Source organism: Apodemus sylvaticus, chromosome 6, assembly GCF_947179515.1.
Source record: "Apodemus sylvaticus chromosome 6, mApoSyl1.1, whole genome shotgun sequence".
Taxonomy (NCBI): Eukaryota; Metazoa; Chordata; class Mammalia; order Rodentia; family Muridae; genus Apodemus; species Apodemus sylvaticus.
Genome location: NC_067477.1, coordinates 37885442 through 37906573, shown reverse-complemented (window position 1 = coordinate 37906573; position 21132 = coordinate 37885442). Strand labels below are relative to the sequence as shown.

The 21132-nt window shown below is 42.1% G+C and overlaps 2 protein-coding genes across 5 annotated transcripts in view; one reads left to right on the top strand and one right to left on the bottom strand.

The window, feature by feature from the left end:
* Aldh6a1 (aldehyde dehydrogenase 6 family member A1) overlaps positions 1–21132 on the bottom strand; it is a 27916-nt gene extending 6784 nt beyond the window's left edge. Inside the window, exons 1-8 of one of the 2 annotated variants that reach the window (XM_052185430.1) lie at positions 21120–21132; positions 14244–14307; positions 5750–5809; positions 4304–4378; positions 3980–4141; positions 3056–3134; positions 2199–2501; positions 796–917 (exon numbers count right to left, since the gene is read on the bottom strand). In XM_052185430.1, coding sequence (XP_052041390.1) covers positions 796–917; positions 2199–2501; positions 3056–3134; positions 3980–4141; positions 4304–4378; positions 5750–5809; positions 14244–14294 — 852 coding nt within the window. In that variant the 5' untranslated portion in view covers positions 14295–14307; positions 21120–21132. Of the gene's footprint in view, positions 1–795; positions 918–2198; positions 2502–3055; positions 3135–3979; positions 4142–4303; positions 4379–5749; positions 5810–13787; positions 13899–14243; positions 14308–21119 lie in introns of those variants that run through there. The other variant, XM_052185431.1, reaches the window with a different exon arrangement.
* The window catches only part of Lin52 (lin-52 DREAM MuvB core complex component), a 78874-nt gene continuing 72380 nt past the window's right edge, over positions 14639–21132 (top strand). For 2 of the 3 annotated variants that reach the window (XM_052185461.1, XM_052185460.1), the window contains exons 1-3: positions 14639–14905; positions 18174–18248; positions 20050–20087. In XM_052185461.1, the coding sequence (XP_052041421.1) occupies positions 14875–14905; positions 18174–18248; positions 20050–20087 (144 nt within the window). In that variant the 5' untranslated portion in view covers positions 14639–14874. The remainder of the gene's footprint in view (positions 14906–18173; positions 18249–20049; positions 20088–21132) is intronic. The other variant, XM_052185459.1, reaches the window with a different exon arrangement.

Here is a 21132-nt window from a genome sequence, read left to right as displayed (position 1 = left end):
CCTAAACCAGGTATTTTAAGAGGACATATGAGGAAGTGCCTTGTGTGGACTAGCCCTTTCCACTTCCTTAACAAACAACCTGGTCATTGTAAAGATGAAATAACCTGAGGAATAACCAGCTCTTTATCTCTTTTCTTTTTTAAGTTTTTTGTTTTTCAAGATAGGGTTTTCCTGTGTAGCCTTTGCTGTCCTAGAACTCACTCTGTAAATTAGGCTGGCTTCAAAGTCAGAGATCTGTGTGCTTGTCTTGCTGGGATTAAAAAGGTGTGTGCCATCTGGCTTTCTACCATATTTTAAAGCCATATCACTAGTAGAGTACACTTTTTAAAGAAGCAATAAGTGAGGCCAAGAAAGTGAAAATTTGGAGCCAGGCGTGGTGGTACACGCCTGTGATCCCAGCACTTGGGAGGCAGAGGCAGGTGGATTTCTGAGTTCGAGGCCAGCCTGGTCTACAGAGTGAGTTCCAGGATAGCTAGAGCTACACAGAGAAACCCTGTCTCGGAAAAAAAAAAGAAAAAGAAAAAGAAAGTGAAAATTTGGCTGTTAATACTTAAAGACTAAAGGATTTATTAACAGTTTTGAGGAGAAATGTGCCCTTTGTCACCAAGATCAATTGTATATGATAAAAGATGATAATTATAACAATAAAATTTCACAAGGCTCAAGGACCAAGGGAGAAGACGTTCAGGATGAAAAGACAAACACTGGCCTTCATGAGACATGGGGTGAGGACAGTCCCTAGGTCTTATATATACACAGAGCAGAGTTTGCGGAGCTAAAGGAGTGAGAAGTCACCATATTGGCTTGAACCCTCTTGCCATTTCTTGACCCTCTTTCGAAGATGTACTCTCCTGCCTGGTTGGATCCCACAAAGCTGATTGCCTTGATGTCTGGATGATCGCAAATAAAATTTACAGCTTTGAAAAGAAAAGAAATGATTACCACAAAGATTAAATAGCCCATAGGCTTACCAACAGCAAATCTCTCCTTCCCCCACATTGTAAACATTCACACATTTCTACATGGAAATCTCATTGTGATGTGCTCTTTTTTCTCTTAAAATTTGTTTTGTTTTTTTAAACAGGGTCTCTCCATGTAGCCCTGTGTGGCCTTGAGCTCACTAGACTAGGCTTGTCTCAAACACACAAGAGACCCACCTACTTCTGCCTCACAAATACTAGTATTATAGTCATGGGCCGCCACACCTGCCTTTAAATTACAAATTGTATTTAACTTGTTTATTCTCATTAGTATTCCAGAATTTCCAATTCTAATCTTTGAAAGCCATTTCTTTAAACTTTATTTTTAGTGTATGTGTGTGTGTGTGTGTGTGTGTGTACACAACAGAGTACAACTTTGTAGAATTTGTTCTTTTCTCCCACCTTTATGAGAGCTCCAGGGATCAGGCTTGCTGATCCCTTGAGACAAGCCATAAAGGCTACAACTTCTATTTTCCTCAAAAACATTAACATTCTTTCAAATTTTATCTTTAAGAATATGTTATATCTAAGTTTCTCAGATACTTACACCCTCATACAAGAGGTTATAGGGAAGACTATAAGTAAGAACCAGCACCTGGAATAAATGTATCCTAACTTCCCTATTTTCTGTTATATAGTTACATGTCACGTTACTTAGAGCAAATAACTTAATTGCATTATGCCTTTATATTCTCATCTGTAAGATGAAAAATAGCACCTCCTTTAAAGGGTTGTTCAGAAATTAAACAACATAAACTTTCTCTTTCATTTCATCTTTGTCTGGTGTTCCACTGTGTAGATTAAAGTAAGAAAAATGGCTACTCCCTAGTTAGTTACTTTAGCTCACCCAGATGGCAAGATGGTTAAGCTTCATATGACCTTCAAACATGAAGGTCAGTATTAGTAAATCCTTCCTTGCTAATTTCCTCATCCTAAAATACTCAACCACAGAGAGATGGCTCAGTTGGTTAGGAATGCTTCCCACTCTCCCAGAGGATATGCATTGAGTTCCCAGCACACATACTGCACACTTCACAACCACCTGAAGCTTCAACTTCAGGAGTTCCAATACCCTGTTCTGACCTCCATGGGTACCCACACATATGTGACACATACACAGAGTCACATGCACCTTAAATAAACACTAAAAATCCCAATCAATTCTTAACACCTTAGTTTCTTTGGGAGTCAGATTAAGTAGCCATATAAAAGAGTTACCTTCATGTTGTCCGTGGATGATGTTCAGTGTCCCGTCAGGGGCGCCAGAATCCTGAAGCAACTTGGCAAGAAGCATAGTCGCTCCAGGTACTCGCTCTGATGGTTTCATTAGGAAAGTATTTCCACAGACCATAGCCATGGGAAACATCCAAAGGGGGATCATGGCAGGAAAATTAAATGGTGCAATGCCTGCGCATACCCCGAGAGGCAGGCGGTAGGAATAAAGGTCCATGTCTTTGGTGATAGATGGCATGGTTTCTCCCATCATGAGGGATGTCACACTACAGGCATGCTCAACCACCTCTGGAAGAGAGAAGACATCAATGAGGTCACCACCTCTCCATGCTAAATACTACTTAGCTTTGCCATACTCTGTTCAATCCTGAGAATCGGGGGTGGGTCATGCCACTGACAGGGATTTGTCCTTGCATGTTTCTCAGATTCTCTGAGTGGGTAAGAAAGAGATTAAGATGTACATATGTTATCAAATATCATTTGGGCTTTAAAAAAATCAGTAAATTAGTTTCAAAAGTACCTGACAAATAATTGCCTTGAAATTATTTTAAAAGGTATTGCTGGGCATGGTAGTACAGAACTTAAAATCCTAGCACATAGGAAGCTGAGGTAGGAGGACTGTCAGAGCCAGCCTTGGCCACATAATTCCAAAGCAGCCAGAGATAGCTACACAGTGAGTCTCTGTCTCAAAAGACAAAGAAAAGAAAAAGAAAAGAAGAGAATACCACATGATAGGTAGCAAAATCTACACTACACTACATAATCAGCCTTCCCAGTGTGGGGTCTGCCTCCCACATTCTTTTGATGTCTCCCACAAGTCCAATGAGGGGCTCCCAGCTTACGAAGGCCTCGGAATACATCTCCTTCAGCATCAGCAAGAGTCTTCCCTTGTTCCAATGTGATTAACCTGGCAATTTCTTTCTAGAGAGAAAACATAAAAATAGAAACTAATCGAAGGATGTTCCCTTATTTACTTACTTGCTTGATGTTGGGGATATACTTCATGATTTTGTTGTTTTGAGACTAGATCTCATGTAGCTCTGACTAGCCTCAAACTCACTAGGTATTTGAGGCTGGCCTTGACTCCTGATCATTCTGCCCCCTTCTGCCTTCACCTCCTAAGTTCTGGGATTACAGGCACAAACACCATGTCTGCCTGAATCCAGGGTCTTGCTCATGTTCACCGTGGTAGTTTGAATATTCTTGGCCCATGGGAAGTGGCACTATTAAGAGGTGTGGCCTTGCTGGAGTAGGTATGGCCTTGTAGGAGGAAGTGAGTCACTATAGGGGTAGGCTTTGAGGTCCTATTCTTAAGTTCTGCACAGAAAGAGACCCTCTTCCTGGCTGCCTGCAGAAGACAGTCTTTTCCTGGCTGCCTTTGGATCAAGATGTAGAACTCTCAGCCCCTTCACCAGCACCATGTCTGCCTATAGACTGCAGACATGATGATAATGGACTGAAACCTCTGAAACTGTAAGTCATCCCCAATTAAATACTGTCTCTCATAAGAGCTGCCTTGGTCATGGTGTCTCTTCACAGCAGTGAAACCCTAACTAAAATTCACTAAGCACACACTCCACCACTGATCTCTATATCCAGCTCCCATTCCCTCCAGGGAAAGACAAAAGCTGAGGGAGAACTCGGATGAGGAGAAGGGTCCTGACCAATGTCCTTCTGTGTTGTAGAGTTAGGACAGCTGAACAAGGCTCTGAAGTGGTGGCCACCATACCCTAGGACACAGGCTAAGACACTCTCACATTTCTTACCAGGTTTTCTTTAATGAGTTGCTGATAACGAAGCAGGACCTGCTGCCGGCTTAAAATAGATGTGTCCGCCCAGGCAGGGAAAGCACGTTTGCAGGCCGCAACAGCTGCGTCCATTTCAGCTTTGGTGGACTGAGGAACCCGACCGACAACCTCATTGGTGGCCTGAAAGGAAGCCAACACATTTTACCAACGCCTCACTTCCCCAGGTTGACCCGCTCCCAGCAGCAACACTGAGCTTTGTGGGAGAGCTCCGAGCCCCCACCCAGCCCCTTGCTCCCAAAATCCTAGGTTAGTGGGTTTAAGTCCCCATAAAGGTTTACTTACTGGGTTGTGGATGTCAATCCATTTGTCACTTTTGGATTCAACAAATTTCCCATCAATGAAGAGTTTTACAGTTGGCTAGAGAAAAACACACATACACACAGGCAAAAAAAAAAAAAAATAATTTGCTTCTCTTTCTCTTTGTAAAGAGAGAATTCTGGTGGATGCTTGGATCTAATTGCTGAGCTTTCTCTCTAGCCCCTTTCCCACCCAAAATTTAAACTCCCAGTAGCAATGGAAATGCTTATACCTTATGTCACAGCTAGTAAAGTTCAAGAGAACTTAAAAACTGCATAAAAATACTTAACAATATTGAAAAACTGAAGCACACAAAATGTTATTTGAAAAAAATTCAAATTACCTACACCTGATGGAATATTATGCAGCCATTAAAAATTATAATTATAAAGAACATTTTTCAAGACAAACTATTTTAAACATAATAGATATAGTTTCTGATAGGAAAACCAAGATAGGACGTTTTTCTGGGCATGGTGGCATGTAGAGGACTAAAAAGGACTTGTGCACACAGACAAGCACTGGAGAATCCAGGAATGCTACATCTCAATGGAATGAGATGCATAGCTGCTCTTCCTGGGATGCCAGGAATGATGGAGTGTTACAGCCTGGTAGTCCTTTGTTGTCTGATGAGACAGGCTCTGCCTGTATCTCCCAGAATTCATGCTTTTACTTATCCCAGATCCTTTCCTTCTAAATCTTGAGCATTGCTTTTAAACCACAAAACCCATTCTTATGAGTAATCTCATTCATATTTTATAACAGCCTAAGTGACTTCTATCTATCATAGATCCAGGCTAATCCTGACACCCACAGGAATTATCTCTGTCTCGGTCAAATTTGCTATAACCAAAATCTTGGGCACTGTCTCTGAGTCCACAGCACCCATTCTTGTGAAAGAAACCAGATGTATTTTGTAAAGAATCCCAATGTAAACATGTCTTAAATTGTTGTACACTTAGGACTGAGTTTAATTGTTATCTGAATACTTTTTTCCCAAAAATGTGCTGTGTTTAAATATGACTAAATTAAAATGATCTGGGCCAGATTCTATAAGTCTTAGTATAGCAATGGTTACACTAAAGTCAGGCTGAGCCAAGTTTTATCCTTACCTCACACTGATGGTATTTTCCCTGCCTGCTGTAAAGCCTGCAGGGGAATCCTCAAAGTAGCACACATCTGTTTATCCCAGCATTTGTAAGGTAAGAGTTGAAGGCCTGCCTGATCTATATAATAGGTTAAGATAAGCCAGGTCTGCATAATGAGACCTATTTTTAAAAACACAAAACAAGGGGCTGGAAAAACACAAAAAATAATTTAAATTAAAAAAATAAACCCACAAAACTAAAAGTCACATTTTGATCACAATCAGCTTAAAAATTACATTGGATTCCTTCTCAGAAGTCCCTCTTTAGCTCCTAAGTTACTTACCACTGTTGATGAAGAGAAGGAGGATGCTGGGTACCGTGTGCAGTTTACTTTAGAAGAAACCTATGGAATTAAAAAGTATCTGATAAGCCGAGCAGTGGTGTCGCACGCCTTTAATCCCAGCACTTGGGAGGCAGAGGCAGGTGGATTTCTGAGTTCTAGGCCAGCCTGGTCTACAGAGTGAGTTCCAGGACAGACAGAGCTATACAGAGAAACCCTGTCTCAAAAAAAAAAAAGTATTTGATAAATGTCTGGTTCCGTGGTACACACTTTTAATCCCAGCATTCAGGAGGCAGACAGGTGGTCTCTGTGGGTTGGAGATGAGCTTGGTCTACATTGCGAGTTTCAGGCCAGCCATGGCTATATACTAATACCCTATTTATTTCTTTTTGTTTTTCTTTTTAAGATTTATTTTTATTTTATGTATATGAATACATTGTAGCTGTCCTCAGAAATACCAGAAGAGGACATTGGATCCCATTACAGATGGTTATGAGCCACCATGTAGTTGCTGGGAATTGAACTCAGAACCTCTGGAAGAGCAGTCAGTGCTCCTAACCACCGAGCCATCTCTCCAGCTCCAAGACCCTATTTCAACAAAACACAATTTGATAAATAAGCATAGAAAAGTATATAAAACTTGACAAACGGCTGTTATAATGCTCAACATCATATAGCTACTGTGATTGTGTAAAGGATTTAGTATTTGGTCCCAAGGACCATATAGTTTTGTTTGGAGACTGTCTCCTTCTGTAGCCCAGTCCTTCCTGGAACTCATTATGTAGCTGAAGCTGGCCTTGAACCAGTGATTCCCTACTAGCCTCCTAAGTATAGGAGTATAAGCATAAGCCACCACAAAACGCTTGGGGCCATATTCCTTTTTATTTGTTTGAGACAGGTGTGCCTCAAGGAAGCTGGATGTTCTGGAACTCAATATATAGACCATGCTGGCTTTGAACTCACAAAGATCCTCCAGCCTCTGCCTCCTTAGAGCTGGGAATAAATGTATGTGCCACTACTCCTTGCACCTTTTTTTTTTTTTAAATGAAGTTTAGTTGTAGGTGGAAATACCAAGACTGGATCTCCTGTCCTATCCCAGTATCCCCCAGGGGTTAAGGATCAAACCGAGGCTCTTATGTACACTATCAGCCATTCCACAACCAAGCTACAGCCTCGGCTTTGGCTGAATAGTCGTCATTTAAAAAAAAAAAAAAAAAGACAAAGCCTGGTGCTATGCACAGGCCTTTAATTCTAACCCATTGGTAGGTGGAGGCAGGCAGACCTCTGAATTCAAGATTAACTCTGATCTAAACAGTGAGTTCCAGCTCAGCCAGGGCCATTTAGTGAGACACTGTCTCATAAAAAGGGGGTGGGGAGAGAATAGGTTACCACAAACTCAAGGCTAGCCTGGTAGTCTACAAAGTAAGGCTATTTATTTAAATAAATAAATTTAAAGATTTATTTATTTATTATATGTAAGTACACTGTAGCCGTCTTCAGACACTCCAGAAGGAGTCAACACAAAAATGTTCAACACATTACAAAAAAAAAAAAAAAAAACCCAACAAACTTATCAAATGAAAACCCTGACAAGAAACTAGGAGACACAGAAAGTTACAGAAAAAATTAAATCATGAAGATCATGTCCTCGATTTCTAGGAAAGTCTCAATTTAAGGAATCTTTTTAGTCATTGTATTTTGCAAAAACAGTCACCACAAATCTAACAAAAGTACTTAATGATATCTAAAGTAAATGTTGAAGACAGTATAAATCAATATAAGTATAATAAACCATAAATAATATTGTCTATATGATTACAGATTAAAGAGTAATAAAATATAAATAATAGGCTCACACATACTTGAATACAAATGCTCATAGGATCTTTATTTTCATTAGCCCCAACCTTAGTAGAGACTCAACTGTCCACTATTAGATAATATGATCAAAGTGCAGATGTATGGAACTTTCACAATGGATCCCAATTTTTATAGAATATAAGTTAGTAGTAACCTTTTAAAAATGTAGTAGTTGAGTATGAGAAGAGTATGGAGATCCTTCAGGAAGCTGAAGGCTCATTTGTTCTAGGCCAGTCTGGGGTACCAAGTGAGACTCTGTTCCAAAGGAGGAAAACTAATGAGCTGAAACACTAGATGATTTCATTGAGATAAAGCTAGGCAGCACAAGCGCATCTGTGATGCCGTTAGATTTGCTGGCACCCTTGGATGAAAGGGACGGCAATAAGGAGCACTAAGAGGATACTTTTTAGAGTAATGGATATTTTTATTATCCTGTGATACTTTCACAGGCAGTAAGTCTTACCAAATGGAATATGTACATATCTTATTTTGGGTCAATTTCACTGTAATGAGACTATTTAAAAAAAAAAAACAATAAAGGTACCTTAGGGCAGGGGAACATGTTGCAATATTTTGTAGGGCAAAAAAGTCAGGGAGTCGAGGGAGGCTCAATTATAATAATGTTAAATCTTACACTGTATTTCTAAAACAAAAATGTTCAACACATTACAAAAGTTGACTTGAGAAATATTCCAGTAAAAAAATGTAAAGGAAAGCTGGAATGATGGTTTCTGTGGCCACTGGTCCCTCTTGCTTTCTTGAGGTGATTTATGACAGTGCTCCCCTTGGCTTTTGTCCACTTTCACCAACAGAGTGATTCACTTCTATGCTACCCTACCCTACCCTACCCTACCCTACCCTACCCAACCCAACCCTACCCTACCCTACCCTTGAGTGTCTCCCTTGAGTTCTTACGATGACAGTCAACAAGGACCAGGGAGCCCAGGAGAGCAACACCAAGTCCCAGTGAGCTCTGGGTTCTTACCTTCACCCTGAGATCTTTGATGCTGTCAACTCAGTTTCTTCTCTCAACTATCTTTACTTCCTTAACATCCAACAGCTCTTTGATCTACTCCAATCTTCATGAGTGTCAGTGACTCCTCCTAACATAGACTGCACCTCACAGTAGAGGGGACTGGCTAAGAAGCCCTTTCTTTCTATTTTTTCTTTTTTCTTTTTAAAGATTTATTTATTATATGTAAGTACACTGTAGCTGTCTTGAGACACTCCAGAAGGAGTCAGATCTTGTTACAGATGGTTGTGAGCCACCATGTGGTTGCTGGGATTTGAACACAGGACCTTCGGAAGAACAGTTGATGCTCTTAACCGCTGAGCCATCTCTCCAGCCCTCTTTTTCTCTTTCTTTCTTTCTTTCTTTCTTTCTTTCTTTCTTTCTTTCTTTCTTTCTTTCTTTTTTTGGTTTTTGTTTTTGTTTTTTGAGACAGGATTTCTCTATATAGCCCTGGCTGTCCTAGAACTCACTCTATAGACCAGGGTGGCCTCGAACTCAGAAATCCACCTGCCTCTGCCTCCCAAGTGCTGGGATTAAAGACCACCATTGCCCGGCTCCTGAAGTCCTTTCATTTGTCTCCCATGATGCCCTTCTCCACTCCTCCCTGCCTGCTTTTTTTCTTTGTATCCCCTCCTTATCTCTTTTGCTCGATCATTCTCCTCTTCTGGCCATCAACTCCACTGCCCAAGGCTCAGCCCCAGGCTTTTCTTCTCCTTCTGTATATTCTCTTTAAGTGATCCCAGCACCTCCAGTGAACGACTTGGATCCTGCTGATACCCAGGTCTGCAGTTCTCAGCCAGTCTTCCTCTTCCGGCAATACCCATGTATCTATTTCCACACCTCTACTTGGAATCATGCTGAAAAGCTAAACTCCTCCCTCCCCTCCCATCCATGGCTTTACTTCCTAGAGCCCGCCCACCCACACAGTGGTCCTTAGTTACCTGGCTGACCAAGGTGAATTCTGAATGTCACCTTATCATCTCCCTTTTGCTTCTCAGTGAGCCAGCCAAACATGTCCTGGCACAAGTCACATCTATCTTCCTACAAGTCTCTGAACACACTGTCCTCTCCTCATATCACCCTGTCCCTTTTCAAGCCCAATGACCATCTCTGTTTCTTCTTTAGATTTCAATAATGGCTTTCTAATAAGTCTCATCGTTTCCAACATGTTCTGAATCTAGTTTCTATTCTATAGATAGAAATAAATAGGTTCTTTCTAAGAGGAATTAGGCAAAACATTAACAAATTCTCAGTCTATTCGAGGATACAAATTACTCCCGTATGTAGAACCCTTCCATGCTGGGAGTGCAACTCAACCTTAATGCAGCCAGTGTCTACAAGGCTCTGGGTTCCATTTTTAGCAACACAACATAAAACAGCAACAAACCTCCTGATGGCTTTCTATTGTCCTTGCATTTAAAATTAACATTCCTGGTGTTCAGAGGACACCACATAGTACTTTTGCTTCTGGAACTTCATAGTTTGCTCACTACTTCCTCCTTGCTCTCTGTCCCAACCATCCTGGAGCTGGATATTATACAGTTTTGTTCCCAGGGTGGCCCAAGACTTCTGGACATGTTTTATCTTCTTTGTTGTACATATGCTGGTCCATTCTGTCAGTTTCATTCCACTTACCCGGCTCCTTCTTAACTCCCTCAGGAAGTCTCAACCCCAGACATGGTATAAGCATCTAATTGCGGAGTTCACTGAACACCCGAATGCCATTTTTCATCCCACATTATAGGAAAATAGCTCATTTAATTATTTTGTGTCTCTTCAGATCACTAGACCATTGTGTTCTCTGCCCCTAGCAGAGGCACTTGTTAATATTTTGCAGAATCAAAGGATGAATAGTCACCAGGCAATCATTTGTTACTAATATTGTCTCATGTGTTCTCCTTTAAGGATAGAAAGTGTGCAGATCAGCTAATTTCAGCATTCCAAATCAGTTAAGCTTTGTGTTTTCACTTGTACACTGATAGACTGTGTACTCAATATAATGAAATAGCACCATGTAGCTTTTGTAGGGTTAGACCTCATGTGTTTCACATTTCCTAAGAAATACTCATTAGCACAATTCTTGAATAAACTAGCCTATGACTACTTTTACTGTCTGGGCAGTGATTCCCAGCCTTCCTAATGCTGCAATCCTTTAATTCCTCATATTGTGGTGACCCAGCCATAAAATTATTTTCGTTCCTACTTCATAATTATGATTTTCCTACAGTTATAATCGTAATGCAAATATCTGATATGCAGGATATCTGATATGAAGGGTTGCTCAAGCCTGAGGGGTCTCAACTCATGGATCAAGCTCTAGATATTAATTTCCTACCTGCTGTTTCCTTTTTCTTCTCCTCTTGGCTAATGACTTGATAGCCTTGTAACATTCAAACAGAGAATCTGCCCCTTTAGGAGGCCTGTGCTGAGCTGGGCAGTGGTGGCGCACACCTTTAATCCCAGCACTTGGGAGGCAGAGAGCCTGGTTCCAGGACAGCCAGGGCTACACAGAGAAACCCTGCCTTGAAAAACCAAAACAAAACCAAACCAAAACAAAGAACCACCACTAACAACAACAAAAAAGAAATGTGTGCTGAATTAGACAGGCTGAGTGTGGGACTCTTTCCCTCTGTCCCTTCAGGACCCCAATTGTCTTGCACTTTCATTGCATTACAGTTGTAAATGTTAAAAGTCTAGGATGGGGCAGAGAAAGAAAGAGAGGCATGCCAAGGTCTAAGTCCTAAACTCTCGCTCCATCAATTACTAACTAGGTGACCTTGAGGCAGTGACCTAAAGTGCCAGCACATTTTAAAATTCTAAACTTCACAGATAATCTTAAAACTAGAAAGTGGTAGAGTTAGGGTTAAATTCACAAATTTGCTCTGCATTGTGCAGGCAGGTCTCTGCTGTTTCTTTAAAACTGGTTTTCTTATCTCTGAATGGGAAAGATAATATCACACAAAGCAGAGGGACAGGGGCTAAGGTTAATTTCTTCTAATTCCAAAACAGAAAAGATAGGCTGAATACTTAAAATAACTGAGAACTTACCCTTTACTCTGTAAACTGCCCTAAAAAATAAATCTAAAAAGCTCTGAAATAAAAGTTTGATCCTTCTTAGGTTCTTCTGTTAGTCCTCTATGATTCATGGCTGTCAGAATGTAGAATGTGTTCCCTTCTCTCTCTCTCTCTCTCTCTCTGTGTGTGTGTGTGTGTGTGTGTGTATGAGAGAGGGGCTTAGTAAGTTATTCAGGTGTTTGGTTGTTGTTGATTTTGTTAAAGTTTTTGCTGTTGGTTTTTTTTTTAATTTTTGTGTATGATTGTATGCAATATGAGTACAAGTGCCCTTGGGGACCACAAGGTATAAAATCCCCTCAAGCTGGAGTTAGAGACAGTTATGAGCCAGCCAGCGTGGGTCTAGGAACTGAACTCCACACTCCAAAGAAGAGTGAGCACTCCTGACCTTCCAGCTACCTCTCCAGCTCCGCGTTTTATTTTAGAAAGCATTTTTGTTATTTTATTTTTATTTTTATTTTGGTTTTTTTCGAGACAGGGTTTCTCTGTGTAGCCCTGGCTGTCCTAGAACTCACTTTGTAGACCAGGTTGGCCTCGAACTCAGAAATCCGCCTGCCTCTACCTCCCAAGTGCTGGGATTAAAGGGATGCCCCACCACCGCTGTTCTTTTTTCAGTAAACATTTACTAAGTACTAGGCTTCAGTGAAGCGTCTCCAGGCATGCCCGTATACAATGTTGCCTTTCATTCTCTTCTTTAACCACCCTCCTCATCTGGATGGCTCCCTTCCCAGGCTGGTTTTGAAGTGGTCTCAAGAAACTTTCCTTCCTCTGTTTCTCCGAGATCTAGGCCTGCATATATGCACCACATGCCCACATAGATTAGCCTTTATCAAAGTGTCAGATTACAGTAACTAATTGTCTAAGATCTACTTCTGGTCTTTTCCCAAGTCAGTTCAGAGGTTTATAATTTTGTTTTTAAAAAGAAAAAGAGGGGCTGGAGAGATGGCTCAGCCGTTCAGAGCACTGACTGCTCTTCCAGAGGTCCTGAGTTCAATTCCCAGCAACTACGTGGTGGCTCACAATCATCTGCATAATGGGATCCGATGCCTTCTTCTGGTGGTCTGAAGACTGCAACAGTGTATTCACATATATAGAATAAATTAATCTTTTAAAAAAAAAGAAAGAAGGAAAGAAAGAAAGAAAGAAAAAAAGAAAGAAAGAAAGAAAAAGAGTATTTCTTCCAAAAAATAACATACATAGAAAGAGAGATTCTGTTCCTTTGTGCAAAGGACAAAATATGTTTGGATTTTCAGTGACTCTTTGTAATAGAGAGAGGAGCGATTTTTTATAAAGGATTTTAAGAGGTTGGTAATGGAAAACCTAGAGAGGAATGCTGTATCTGTTACTAGAAGAAGATACCAGAATAGAACTAGGGGAGTGAAGTCATGCCAACCCTTGAAGACCTCCAGTTCATTCTCTACATTGTCCCAGTAAATAACATTCAAACCTGAACCTTAGTGACTCTACCAATAACAGAATAACACATGCACACATTTCTGCAGTAGAACTAAAAACCTGATGAACAGAAATAAAATCTCATGTAAAAGTGCAACAGGCGACATTCCTAGGCTGGATGAGTAAGAGGCAACGTTGCTTAATGCTGGATTATGAAGCTTGCCAGGAACAGATTCTAAGTCCATGCTAAGATGCAAACACTCGGAAAGGGAACGGGTGTACTCAAAGCTAGGCTCACAAGCTTGCAGCTTCTGCAGCCTTAAGGCTTCCCTTGGGCTGGCTTCTGTGGGGCTCCAACCGCAGCCTAGAAGAGTGGAGGGTGTGTTGGCACTTGAGAACTGATTTTGGCAACGTGTCTTCCTAGGCTCTCATTTTTTACCCCCTGTTTGGGGAATGTTTAGTCTTTTGAGTGAAGCAGTATTAGCAAAACAACATGCCCTTATTTACCTCCAAAAGTTTAACTTTGCTGAGAAAGTTTAACTTGGCCCATAGCTTGGGAAAAACACTAAGAGCCAGAATAGTTTGTGAAAACTTGCAAATGGCTGCCTTTGATGTGAAAACCTAGGGTACATGCCTAGGAGATTCAAAGTTCTTTCTCTGACCCTCGTTCCATGTCCCTAATGAGCTCCCATCCCCTCTTACCTCACATAGAGGCTGGATGGGGGAAGGGACGCTCCTGGCAAAGGAAAGTACTTTATGAACAGTGACCAAAAGGAGGAGTTTCTGGGGCACAGAGGTGGCTGGTACAGAGGTGAAAGAGAGACGGTGAGAGGAACCAAAGAGAGAAAGAAAGCAAGCCAGCGGGTGACAGCAAGGACCGAGCTTGACTGGAGGTGGGTGGGTCAAAGCTAGAAAGAGAAAGGCTCACGAGTAAAAGTGAGGTGGGGGCGGGGGTGGGTGGGCCAGGCGTGACCGTCCGGAGCTGGATCCCGGGGCCAGGCGGTACAGAGTGACAGCTGGAACGCACAGGTCTGGAGGAACACAAGGGTCTGCAAAGAAGGGGCTGGGCCAAGTCTGTCCGGCTGAAGCATGGTTTAGAGACGGGGCGGAAAGGACTCATTTCTAACATCATGGTCCCTCGTCGCCACCCTCACTCGCCTGCAGGATCCGGGACCGCATTGCTGCCGCTGCCGCCACTGCCGCCGCCATGGCTCACCACCGACTCTGCCCAGCTCCCCCGCGCCTCGGCTGCCAGTGCCTCCCTTGAAGCTACACCGCTAAGCCACACCCAGACACGACCGAGCCTCTCCATTGGAGAGAAGGGCCACTTCTCATAACCAATAACCTGTCAGAACTCTTGACTCCACCCATCATACTCAGGTCTGGTATCACCTGATTGGTCAAAGGCAGAAGTGTTTCCGCCTCCTCTCACCTCTGCCTATTTTTGGTTGGCGGAGATAGGGAGACGCCCCCTCGACTTGGTACTGCATATTAAGCACACAGGGAAGCCGCCCCCTAACCGGGAACTCCGATTGGCTACAAGTAGGCCTCCCGCAGGTCCCGCCCCTTTGCTAAGGAAAGTAAATAAGGTCCTTGAAGAATTTTGCCTACGTTCCACCTTAACTACCACTCCGCGGGTGGGGCTGCTGCCTAGGGTGTGACTAGGCAAATGTTACCCTATGAGGTAGGGAAACGAGACCAGTCTGTGAGTGAAGGATAGGGTATCCCTGTTAGGGGCGTGGCTTGCGGATCCTCGCTTTCCCGCCGACGGTTGGCCACGTCACGTGACATGGGCTGGAAGATGGCGTCTCCCACAGACGGTAAGAGCCGGCTTGGAGATTATTGGCCTGTAGTCTCATTATCTGCTTCTCTGGGAATTTCCACCGTCTTTGCGCTTACACTGTTTTCTTGAGCCCCTCTCCTTTCTCTACCTCTTCTCTCCTCTGGGGTATGTCGGCTTTTCGGCTAGCAGGTGCCTGGTACCTGGTCTCCTTGCTGGGTACTAGGTAGGTGAAGGAGGCCACCAACCTGAAACACTATCCGGGAAAAAGGACAGAGGTCGCTCCGGCCCATCGGTGATGCGGAGGGTTCAAAAGGGGCTGCTGAGGGGAAAGGGAGCTTTCTTTTTGAACGTTGGAGTGTTGGCTCTGTTCTCATCTCAGTAGAGCTGTAGTGAGTCTCTCAAGCTCTATAGCTGTGAGTGGTGACTGACATGAGGTCTAGGGCTCAGCCTTGTACGGAACCGAGAGAGAAAGATGCTTGTCTCCTCCTCAGTTCAGGACCGTTGTCTTGGCAGCAGGAGAAGCGGGGATCTGGTTTCCTTGCCCTGAGTCCCGAGGGAGTGAAACTTAGACTTGTTAAAGTAGCTAATACGCTTCTCAACCCTTCCTTAACCCGTCACCCCTCTACTGTATGTGTTGTTTTCGTAGGCTGAGGGCAGGAGCAATTCTGCTTATCTGCCGTCTAAGATGCCAGTCATCTCAGGTGGCAAATAGGTGTTCTTGTTATATCCGTATGCTTCTGCTCGCGGTTCTACCGCTTTAGCATTTGGAATCGCTCGTCTGTCCTTATCCAGTATCTCAGTACATATAGTTATTCTGTTAACTTTGTCCGGTCCACACCCAATTATAAATTCCAAGTCTGTCGTATTTCTTAAGTCTAATCCTAGGTTTTAGAATAATGCCTGTATAGGATTTGGCCTTAAGTAAAAGTTTATCCAAAAGTGAAACTGGTCCCGGTGTGTGTGACCTCTAAGTCTAGCTACTTGGGAGATTGAGGCAGGAGGATTGTTGCTTCAGGCTTGCCTAGGCTGCAGAGGAAATTGTAGGCAAATCGTGTCTCAAATTAAAAGTTGGGGTTTAGCCGGGCAGTGGTGGCGCATGCCTGTAATCCCAGCACTCTGGGAAGCAGAGGCAGGCGGATTTCTGAGTTCAAGGCCAGCCTGGTCTACAGAGTGAGTTCCAGAACAGCCAGGGCTACACAGAGAAACCCTGTCTCGAAAAAAAACCAAATCAAAAAAAAAAAAAAAAAAAGTTGGGGTTTAGATGGTTGTTGGGTTTTTGTTTTTTTTTTTGGCTTTTTTTTTTTTTTTTGGCTTTTGTTTTTGTTTTTGTTCCCCCCACCCTAACCCGCCCCAGACAAGATTTCTCTGTGTAGTCCTGGAACTTGCTCTATAGACAAGGCTGGCCTCTAACTTAGAGTTCCTCCTGAGTGCTAGAATTAAAGGCATGTACCACCACAACACAGCTTCAATTAAAAAGATGTATTTTAAAAAGTAAGAGAGGATTGGCTCGAGAATGGCTCAGCGGTTAAGAGCACTGGTGCTCTTCCAGAAGTCCGGAGTTGAATTCCCAGCCACCACGTGGTGGCTCCTAACTGTTTATAATGAAATCTGGTGCTCTCTTCTGTTGTGCAGGCATACATGCAGGCAGAACATTGTATATATAATTAATAAATCTTTTTTAAAATGTAAGGAGGATACAGAGCGCTGTAGAGATGGCTCAGAAGAACAACTGGTGCTTTTACAAAAGACCTGGACTCTATTCCCAGCATCATGCATGAATGAGTTCCCATGGCAACTCATGCCTCAGTTCCTTGGGTGGGTCTGACCTGCATGAGAATCAGGCACACATGTACTCCACATATATCCCATGCAGACAAAACAGTCATACAGATAAATCTGAAAATGAAAAATAAGAAGTGAGAATGTAGTTCATGGTAGAGAGCTTGCTTTTTGCTTATCAGGAACAAGATCCTAGGTTCAGTCTTTAGTACTGAAAAGAATGATTAAACTATATTAAATATTGTTAGCAGATTCCACCCCCCTTTTTTGTTTGTTTGTTTGTTTTTGAGACAGGGTTTCTCTGTGTAGCCCTGGCTGTCCTGGAACTCACTCTGTAGACCAGGCTGGCCCGAACTCAGAAATCCACCTACCTCTGCCTCCCAAATGCTGGAATTAAACGCCTGTACCAGATTTCCCTGCTTTCTTCCTTTCCTTTTGTGAGAGAGGGTCTCACTGTGTAGCCCAGGTTGGCTTCAGACTCGCAATCCTCTTGCTTTCCTACTTGTGCCTCCAGTAAGCTGGGATTAAAAGTCTGTTCCACTATGCCTGGCCTCTTACTTGATTTTGAAGACTTAGGTTTGACTGCATTTTAAGTTTTGAGCACATTCACATACCTTAAGAAATTGTGTTTACAACAGAAGAGATTTGCTAGCTTGGGTGATTTTTTTTTTTTTTTTTTTGCTAAAACATCCTTTTCTTATTAGCAAAAAAAAAGTGTTGGTAGGATTTTTATTGGGGTTCATTTTGGTGTCTGTGGAAGTTTCCTGGAAATAGTACTTTTTTTTTTTTGGATATATATATATATATATATATTTTTTTTTTTTCCCCCCCCAACAGGGTTTCTCTGTATAGCCCTGGTTGTCCTGAAACTCACTGTAGACCGGGCTGGCCTTGAACTCAGAAACCCACCTGCCTCTGCCTCCAACTCCCAGAGTGCTGGGATTACAGGCGTGCGCCACCACTACCCAGCAGGATTAGTACTTCTAAAAGCCAGTATCTGCAAGACTGTGGTGCAAGGTTAGTTTTTGTTGGGTAAGTGAGGTTTTCTAGAATCAGAGAGCATACAGCTCTTCTTCAAATCTTAGGCGTTTGTATCTGAGATGAAACAATTCTACTAAGGCAAGAGATGTGCTTATGTGTATAAAAGAGTAACACACTGACTCCTGGTGGCAAACCAAACAAAAGCAGAATAATCTGAGGAGAGGTAAGTCGGGCCTGTGGAAAGGTAGGAGGAGGAGAATCACATGGTAGAGAGGTTGCAGAGGGAGGTAAGGGGGAGAAGTTCACATAGGTAATCTTGGTAACAGTAGTTTTAATGCAAGTAGGGACAGAATTATGATTTTTATAGGTTAGGAGAGTGTAGGCCCAAGGAGACGACCATACACAGTAGGTAACTCTGCACATAAGAGTCCCTGAGTGTGAAGTCAGGCATGGTTGTCCTGCCAACATTGTGGGGGCAGCGAGACTGAAATGTAATAAAATGTAAATGAATGTGTTTCTCATCCCATCTTGGTGTTTGGTTCTAGGGACGGATTTGGAAGCATCTTTGCTAAGTTTTGAGAAACTTGACCGTGCCTCGCCAGATCTTTGGCCAGAACAGTGTAAGTTTTGACTTTTCTCATATTAGAATTGACACAGGAGAGTCAGTACTCCCTTGGGAGAATTTTGCAGTGTCATCATGCATCTGATGACTAAAGCTTTTATTTCGCTTCAAAGAGAAGAGATGGGGACTTAAAAATGGGGACTTAGTGGTTTAATTTTTCAGAACATTGCAAGATAAGAAGTGATAAGGAACTTTTAAACAACATTATAGTTTTAAAACTATATATCTGCAATTATAATTTCAGATAATACGGAGATGCATGAAGTATTTCTTCATCTCCTTTAGTGAAATAGTTAAATATTGTTCATAATTTTATTTTATTTACTTATTTATTTTTTGGTTTTTTTCGAGATATGGTTTCTCTGTGTAGCCCTGACTGTCCTGGAATTTACTCTGTAGACCAGGCTGGCCTCAGAACTCAAATTCGCCTGCCTATGCCTCCCAAGTGCTGGGATTAAAGGCGGGCGCCACCACCGCCTGGCTTATTCTAATTTTATACAGACTGGTTTGGACTTTTTTATGCTTGTACAGATAAGCATATACATATATATGTTTGTATGTATGTCACACACCAGGAGTTTTTGTTTTTCATGATGATGCAATATGTATAGAGCTTTCAGCTTAATTTATTTAACCAAGTAATTTGATGGATCTTTCCATGTGGATCTTTGTAGGTCTGCTTCATTGTTTTGCATATATTACAGTCACAGGTATATTCTAGCTCCTATATTTACATTCTATTTGGGAACCTAGGCTACCTCATTTGTATTTCCTCAGTGCACATCTGTCCTGTATGTAGAAGAGGATGACTGCCCATTTTCTCATTAGCCAGTGTCATTCCTTGTTGTTATGTTCAGCTTGCATTTCTTTTAAATCATATTCATTATAGGGCTGAGGGAAGCAGCCGTGTGCTATGATGTACGTATGGCGATCAGAGGACAGCTCACCCAAGTCAGTTCTGGTCTTTTACCATAAACCAGAATCTACAATTCAGGGTGTTGGGCTTGGTGGCAAGTGCCTTTCCCTACTGAGCCCTCGCTTGTATTTCTTAGTTAATAGAATTGAACATTATTTCACTTTCCATTTGTAATTTTAGCTTTTTTTTTTTTTTTTTTTTTTTTTGCTTTTTATTGTGATACTATCCATGAGGCATTTGAGTAAATAAACCAAACAGGACAACCGAAAAGAATGTTTAGTTTATTTATATTATTTATTTATTTGTAGCCCTGGGGATCAAACCAGGGTCTTGTGCATGCTAGAAAAGCACTCTACCCTTGGTCTAAATCTCTAGCCCTGGAAAGGGAATTAAAACTTTCTGGTGAGAAATAGCTTACTCTTCTCCAAGCCAGATCCTAGTCCTTTAAAGCAGGAGGGAGACATTGGTTTCTCAGACAAGCTTCTCCTGCCTGGTCATTCTTTTTGAGGCTTTGTTTGGTTTTGTCTTTCTGTAACACCTGCTGGTTTCCTGAATGCTTAAGTGATGTTAATGATCTATGCTCTGTCCTTTTCTAGAGTGTAAGCTACTTGAAGGCAAGACTTTGGTTTTTAGGTTTTTTTGTTTGTTTGTTTGTGTTTCGTTCTTTTCAGACATGGTTTCTTTGTGTAGCCATGGCTGTCCTGGAACTTGCTCTGTAGCTCAGAGTGGCCTTGAACTCACAGAGATCCCCCAGTGTCAGCCTCCTGAGTGCTGGGATTAAAGGCGTGCACCACCACCATCAACCAGCATTTCTTTATTACATAAATCCTCAATCTAAACACAAAAGTTTCTTAAATGAGTAACCTTTTTTTTTCTTTTTTAGTACCAGGTGTTGCTGAATTTGCAGCTTCTTTCAAAAGTGTAAGTAAATAGCTTCTGTCAATGGAAGTTTATCCAAACTTTGCTCTTGGGTATAAAGCTCAAATCTTTATTCAAGACTAGTGTCATAGTCTTCTAATCATTTTTGACATTATCATACTGTTAACTGCTGATAATCCCTTACTCTGCTTAAATGCTTTAGTTTGACATCCTGACCCTTGTCTATTAGTAGGCTCTAAGGTTAAACATTTCAAAGTTTTGATATAACAGAATGTTTGGAATTCTTGATGTAACATAACACGTGTTCAGTTCACCCCAACTATAACTTGGACCCCCCCCCCCTTGTTGGTTCTCTCTTTTGTGGTTCCTGGGGTTTGAATTTTGGTCATCAGGTTTGGTAGCAAGGTCACTACCTGCTGCACCATCACTTTGGCCTGTGGTGGTGGTGGTGGTTGTGGTGGTGGTGGTTTTTTAGTTCATTAGCTTTGTTCTTTCTAGTAGTTCCTCTTAATGACCTGGGTTTGGTTTTTGCACAGGGATGAGGGAGATGATATCACTAACTTTCTCAGTCATTGTTGTATTCCTATGAAAAGACACCATGACCAAGGCAACTTCTAAGAAAGCATTTTATTAGGGGTTTGGTTAGATATCAGATCATCATGGTAGGGCTGGGGACATGGCAACAGACAGGCGGCAGGTGTGGCACTGGCGTAGTAGCTGAGAACTTACTTATCCACAAGCAACAGACACAACTTACTTATTCACAAGCAACAGACACTTTAGAGCAAGAAACCTCAAAGCCCACCCCAAGTGACACATTGCCTCCAGCAAGGCCACACCTCCTAATCCTTCCCAAACAGTTCCACTAACTAGCAACTAAGTATTCAAGTATATGTGCTTTTCTATCTATTTATTTATTTGTTTGTTTACTTGTTTATTTGTTTATTTATTTGGAATTTTCGAGACAGGGTTTTTCTCTGTATCCCTGGCTGTCCTGGAACTCACTCTGTAGACCTGGCTGGCCTCGAACTCAGAAATCCACCTGCCTCACTTGGGATTAAAGGTGTGTGCCACCACTGCCCAGCTC